The sequence below is a fragment of the Centruroides sculpturatus genome, unplaced genomic scaffold, assembly GCF_000671375.1.
Source record: "Centruroides sculpturatus isolate CEXI.00-Female unplaced genomic scaffold, Cexi_2.0 scaffold124, whole genome shotgun sequence".
NCBI lineage: Eukaryota > Metazoa > Arthropoda > Arachnida > Scorpiones > Buthidae > Centruroides > Centruroides sculpturatus.
Genome location: NW_019384390.1, coordinates 222,012 through 229,300, shown reverse-complemented (window position 1 = coordinate 229,300; position 7,289 = coordinate 222,012). Strand labels below are relative to the sequence as shown.

General features: G+C 30.5%; 1 protein-coding gene across 1 annotated transcript in view; it reads right to left on the bottom strand.

Moving 5' to 3' along the window:
• The window catches only part of LOC111618205 (MAM and LDL-receptor class A domain-containing protein 2-like), a 167,187-nt gene that overhangs the window by 51,152 nt on the left and 108,746 nt on the right, over positions 1 to 7,289 (bottom strand). Inside the window, exons 47-48 of the mRNA XM_023359688.1 lie at positions 5,141 to 5,280; positions 774 to 1,017 (exon numbers count right to left, since the gene is read on the bottom strand). Coding sequence (XP_023215456.1) covers positions 774 to 1,017; positions 5,141 to 5,280 — 384 coding nt within the window. The remainder of the gene's footprint in view (positions 1 to 773; positions 1,018 to 5,140; positions 5,281 to 7,289) is intronic.

Sequence of the window (7,289 nt, the reverse complement as noted above, 5' to 3'; positions counted from 1 at the left end):
CCTCTTTTGGATAGCATTGGTTATCCAAAAGAATTCCAGTCGGCCTAAAGTATAATTTTTATTTGTTTTTATATTTTTCAATGTATTTATCTCGTTTGTAAAACATAAAGAAATAATTTTTAACGATACAATAGCCATGATTATTATTTTAAAAAGTTTACATTAGGCTTAACATCGACAAAAATTCAACGCAAAGCGATACGCAACAGAGAAAAATTTCAGGATGGGATAGGTTAATATATTTTTTCGTACATAATCAGTTATCTGAAAAGTAAGTTATCCGAACAACCCCAATCGATTCGGATAAACAACGTTCTACTGTAATGATCTGTTGAAGTTTCCACCTGTGCATTCCAATTTAGAATGTTGTCCTGGAGCAGATCTTGTGTAAGANGGATTAACTTTTTTAATATTAATTAATAAATGATTAAAAATTTATACTGTTTAAATTAAATATTAAAAGTTTTATTAGAAGTTATGATTAATTCCTTGCCTAAGAAATCCTTAAATTCATTAATGGATAAATGTTTCCAAGAATCTTTTTCCAGCTTCAGATTCTCTTTGAATGGATAAAAAGTGTTATTGTTTTGACGTTTTATATCCATTCACAAAGGTCTGAAACTGAGAGAAAACTCTTGCAAACATTTATTTATTATTGAATAGAAGGGTGTTCTTAAGCTGAATTTATTGTATCTTATTATATCTCTTAAATTAATATGAATCGAAAGGTGATGACTCAGTTTCTATATATTCCCAGTAAGAAATTTTATTACCTGTTAAATCAGGATACCATGGCTGACTCTGAGATAGGCCATCCATAATTTCTGAACTTGACTGAATTGTCAGTGGACAATGTAATATATCGCAATAATACCACAATCGAAATTTGCACTGAGCATGAGTTCTAGATATAAATGGAGTCTCCAAAGTAGTAATATCTGATTTTTGTCCACGACTGCTGTCAGCAATGACATACCAACCAGTTTTATTTCCTTTAGAATCTGCTTCAGGATGATCCTAAAATAATTATTGAATTTACTATAATAAATGAATACTTTTGAAGATTATAAACAGAGAAAATTATTTCTATATATACATGGCATAAATAAATAAATAATTTTATTACTTTATATTTAAAACTAATACTGATTGCGATTAGTAATGAGTGAAATATTTTTCTGATTTTTGAAGCTTATGATTACTTTATTTTATATCATCGTCATAAACATTGTAATTTTGAAAAATATTAATAAAATATTTCATTTCAATTATAATACTGAAATTTATAAATTAAATTTTAAAAAATTATATCCAAAATGATTGTTTAGCAGTAGCCTATGGAATAATTTTAATAAAGAACATAATTAATTTATATTAGCATTAACATAATATTAAGAAGTTGTGAAAAAATAAATAAATAAAACCAAAAGTTGAATTTAAAAAAACATTTAAAAAAGAACAAGTGTCATTAAAACTCAAACTATGGTTTATAAGCAGGGCTGTGGAGTCGCGTAAAAATCTACCGACTACGACTTTTCCTTACCATCCAACTCCGTTTCATATACATAACAAGTTGATAAGTAAAAGGAGTCGGAGTCGGTGGATTTTTGATGACTCCGACTCTGGCTAAAACACCAAAACTCCACGACTCTGACTCCACAGCCCTGTTTATAAGACATCATAATCCATGCTGAACCTATTAAGTCATTAAGAATTATTTTTGAAAAATCAAAAATCATATCTTTTAAATAGTTAGTCTTTTCCATAGAATTTAAATTGTTCTTTTAAACAGGCAAAATTATACATTTTGTACAGTGTCTAATTTTGTTTTGATTTGATGCTAAATGGTTAGTCAAATATGATTCCTTAGAGTTTTGTAGCAGTTTGCCATATTTTTTTCTTGTCTTCTCTGCCCACCCCAATTTACGTGCTGTTATCATACTTTGTCCGGTGTTACGCCATTGTTTGTATTCAAGATGGACGAACTGTGGAAGACATTTCCGAGCTCAAGTGAGAGTGGCACTGGGCCGAGAGAGACATTTGTGCAAAGAGATGTATGAAGCTTCAACTAAAGCTCAAGGAACTACAGCACTGAGACTTCACAAGTGTTCAGCCATCTACTGGCAAGATACTGTTTGTATATTTAGTTTATGAGTTTTAGATATAATTGTAACTTGGTTATTATTAGTCCCACTATTGTAAATTGATTTGATTTGATCTTTGGGAAATTTTGGTTAAATTAGTCATAATAGTCTATGGCTGTTGGGACACATGTGAATTAGATTTGTTATCTTACTGGATTGGCTGATATCTCAAGGTCTAGTAGTGACAGTTTTGTTTTATTACATTTTGCTTGTCAAAAGGTGTTTGTGTGTGTGTTTTTTTGTCACTTTCCCCAAACAAAGTTCAAAGGTCACTTTGAAACTTAATAGTTTAGATCAGATTTGGGTAATCTGAAACCCTGGACTGCAGATCTATGCCCAATCTACACTCCAAGACTTTTTCTACAATATACACACTATCAAGATCCTTAAATGTATTTACATCAACAGTAATTTATAATAAGTCCTTATGTCCAGTGAACAAGTCACAAAGCTATAAGAAATAATCTTGAAAATTAATATATTCATTGCATTCACATTTTCTTTAAAATCAACAATTTTTTTTGTGTAGAATTAACATAAAAATTTCAGCCTGATCTCATATTAAAACAATATTGTATGGTTCTTAAATACAGAAAAGTTATATTGATAGATACATATTATTAACTCATGTATTGGTAGACGCAACAAATACTAAACTTTTTTGCTCAAACTGTTACAAATTAGAATAGACTCACTGTCTGGGTGAACTATTAATTTTTCCCAGGGATATCGTGCGCAACCTGTCGACCCTTTTCTTTTTTTATTTTGTTTGTACGCTTCATTTGTATTCATATACACCTCCAATATCCAATAGAGCTAAGTCATCTAGGTTACTTACGTTACTCCTACCCAAGTCTCCCTAGTTGCTAACTGTAACTGATTTAGAACTGGCACGCACTGCACATTATTCTTCACATTGCAAAATGACATATGCATGCATCAGGAACTTCTGTTCAAACAAACCTCACCTGCTGTCCAGGTCAGTGATTTTAAAAAGGTGGCAACACTACCACAGAATTTTTCATTACTTATTCTGTGACGAAGCTGAATTTTAGTCTTTTAAATTGAGATACCTAAGTAAGGGGACGGCAAAATTTTCCTTTGCCCTGGGCGGCTGACACCCACGCTACGTCACTGATGTGAAGAAAGAAAATTGAGACCAATAAAATCACTTATTTCAGGGATAAAACCTTTATAAACTTTAAATTTCAAAAACAAGAATCCATTCTCCCTTTCTCATTTCATTTGTCTTCTGACACAGACTAAGGAAGGAAAAAGGGACATATGTTTGTGTACTTCAACTTCATCTTTGTTCTACTAATCACAATATATGACATCCAACTAGTCTTTCCCTGGCTGTCTGATCTCCATCGGATAACTGACAATAGTGAATTACAGACTGAACTTTTCACATTTTTGCTTTTTGTCTTTGTGAAATTCTTGACCACAATTGTGTAAGCATTACATATTATTCAAATAAATGAACTACTTTGTAAAAGTGACCTGTCTCAGTGTTGACAGTCACATCCATATTACACTTGCATCCCTCATTCATCTTTGTAATACTTCAATTAAACATTCTTTTTTCTCCTCCCCATTGGCATCTCACAGTGACAACAAATACTGTAGATAGGCTAACTATTCATATCTACAGTATTTACTAACAAAGCACTGATCTTGTGAAATGACATTTTGCATCTTACCAATGAGAGACCAATGCTCAGCTTACAAAAAATGAGAGGAATGATCATTACTACATTGACTAATGATAAGTAGCCTTTGAATTGAGGCTAGAAAACATCACTTCGAGTCTGATGAAAAACTGTGGGAGATCATTTTACATTTTGATGAATGCACACTGATTTTGTTTGTCAAACAGTTTTATTTGCAAAAAACAATTTGACTAACAGCAAGTGTGAGTCCTGATTAGAATCTCTTTCGTACAAATACTGGAGACTAAGAATATTCTGATCTTTGTAACACATCAGGTGAAACATAAAATTATGGTTAAAATGAGAGGCTATGTTTAAGTTTCTAATCCTATATGTGAGTAAAGTTAGAAATTAAATTTAATATAATAATTGTTATTCATTATTGAAATTTTTATAATCTATGTAATGTTTCATTAACAACTTCAATCTTGATATAAAAGACAAGGAGAGCTTAAATACCGAAGAAATAAAAATATTAATGTCCAGACATATCTTGTGTTTACTGTTTAATTTTTATACTACATTCTCCCTTATTTCATTCCACACGTAAACAAATTCACCCGAATGAAGCCCATACTGGATACAAGCCTACGAATAGCTACTGGAATATTTAGTCGCAAAATAAATTAGTTTTATTTGAAAGTCACTTTCTCTCCCAAACACAAAGTACTATTTAAATTTGACATTTTGTTAACTATACAGAAGAAATGCGAGTTCAGAAAATGAAAACACTTTCTGAACTCACATTTGAAGAGTCAATCAAAATAAAGCCAGTTGTAATGTTAGTGACTGAAACTAGCAATCATTTTAACTCTGACCTATCCATCATGCAATTATAAATATCACCGATAGTTCCTCCATTGGTGGAAACCTGTCGGACTCCTGACTTACAGGGATTTTTCTCATTTACTTGAAGGCAATATTTAATGTTGTCGTCATGTCAAATAATTACAGATTTTGTCTTGTGTTCTATGCATGTTGAAAACTGTAATGCAAATGACATGGCCAATTATATGAATGGGGTGGAAAGAATGATATTTTTTAATCCCAAAAGATGTAAGTGTGAATAGACTATAGATAAGATATTCTAATACTCAAGTTTACAATTTACACTTGATATCATCTTTTCAAATTTTATTAACATATTTTGAATGTTTAAATAACTCTACTAAAACCTTATTCAGTTCTTTATGTTTTTTTGTTTTTTTTAACACTTTGTACAAATAATCAATAAAAATAATAAAAAATTTGACATATAAATCGAATCACATATTGTATACTTACTTTTATTTTGCTATCACTTGCTTTGGTGACAGTCCAAGTGAATATATTATCATTTATATCTCTTTTATATCTTTGTTTTGATCTGATTTTTATTTTCCATCCACATAAGTTATTATTTATAAATGTGCAGTTTGGTTTTACTGAAAAAATTATTTATGAAACTGATAAGTACATATCAATAATTTAAAAAATTTATTTTACATGAATTAAAATTAAAACACTTTAAAATATTTTAAAAGTAATATCTTTCATTATGAAATACATAAGGTAATCAATAAACAGTGTCAAAATAAACCAATATAACTTGCTTCAATATCAAATAATAAAATACAGTAATACCCCGAACTTACGCGATAGGTGGGACCAAGAGATAACCGTGTAAGTCGAATTCACGTAAGTTGGGGTATAATTTCCCAATTTGTGTAAAATCTAAGTCGGATGTATGTAAGGTAATAAATGTTCTTGTTAATCTAATCTTGTCTTTTGATTCGTTCACGGTTACAAGAAATCACCACATAGAGTCTCTCGAGTCTCTGTAGATATAACAAACATGGAAATAAATAACACAAAATAAATTGTAGCTATGTGTTGATTCCGCGCGACATGTCTGAACATGTAAGTCGAACAATAGTGTGGGTGGAGTGAGTAATCGAGAGTTGCGTGGCGCTCAAACAAAAGACCAATCGATGAGATTTGAAAATTGCGTAACTCCGGGTTCGCGTAAGTCGAGGTATTACTGAATATAAAATACAGAAATATATTTTATTATTTGGATTATTTCTAAAATGAGACATAAATATTTGTTGTAATCCAGATTGTATTCCAACACACAGTTTAACTGTATGTTGTATCAATATACAGTTAAACTCATTTATAACAATCATGAAGGGACCAAGTGCTGTTATAAGCATTACTCACTATATCCATTTTTAGAGATTAACTGTATATCACTAACAACGGATATTGTTAGTGCTAGTTTTTCATCTGCCCTGTGCAAGATTTTAGTTTTGGCTCTGTCTGTTTTTGGAAAAGTATTTTAAAAACAAATACGATACAAATAGTTGGTTATTTTTAAAATTTAACTATGCACCCATTGCACCTTACTAGTTGTGGTACTGAATTCAAGTAACAGTTAATGATTACATGTAACTTGTATTTTTTATGTACAATACTTCTTTATTTGACTTAACACAATAAAATTTTTAAACACAACAAAGAAACTTTCTAACTTGTTTACTGCCATTTGAAATATTATGACATTCCCTCTTATTCTTAAAAAAATGCCACCTTTTTAAGATTGATTTTTTAATAAAATTTGTAACATTCACTCATTATCTTTTTATAAATGGCACTATTATAATAATAGATTAATGTGAAATAGACAATAAATAAATTATTCTTCTGTTGATTTATATTATCAACAAGACAGAACACTAATAGTTTTTAAAGATCTGTTTATCTCTTGATAAAATGGTTTTTGAGACTATTAAATCTCATCATCAGATCCAAATTTAATAATTACATTGCTGGATTTTTTTCATATTGCTATTTCATATTAATATATATATGAATATTAATATATACTTAAGAGATGGCACCTAATGCCTACCTCTAATGACAAATTACTTTATACTAATCATTTAATTAGCCATGTAATAGTCCGATATTTAGGCGATCGTTTGGCAATTTAGTATATATACTATTTGGGCTTTGAATGTTGTTATTTATATATATATATACACCTCGCCGGGTGTTACATTAGCTGGCTGAGTGCCATTGAGAGTCATGGGCGATGAAGTTGTCCCCAGTCAGTGATGTATTTAACCAAGTAAGGTTATATCTAATCTAATATACTTCTGGAAGCGAAGACTCGCTCGGGGTCCAGGTGGCATAACTGGCAAGCGCACCGCACGGCAAGCAGAGGTTGCGAGTTCAAACCCCGTCCCGGGCCACTTCTTTTATTCCAGAAGGTTCTAAAATTAATTTAATAATTTATTTATTTAATTTTAATTATTAATTTACTTAAGAGATGGCACCTAACGCCTACCTCTAATGACAAATTACTTTATTCTAATCATTTAATTAGCCATATAATAGCCCGATATTTAGGCGATTGTTTGGCAATTTATTATATATACTATTCGAGCTT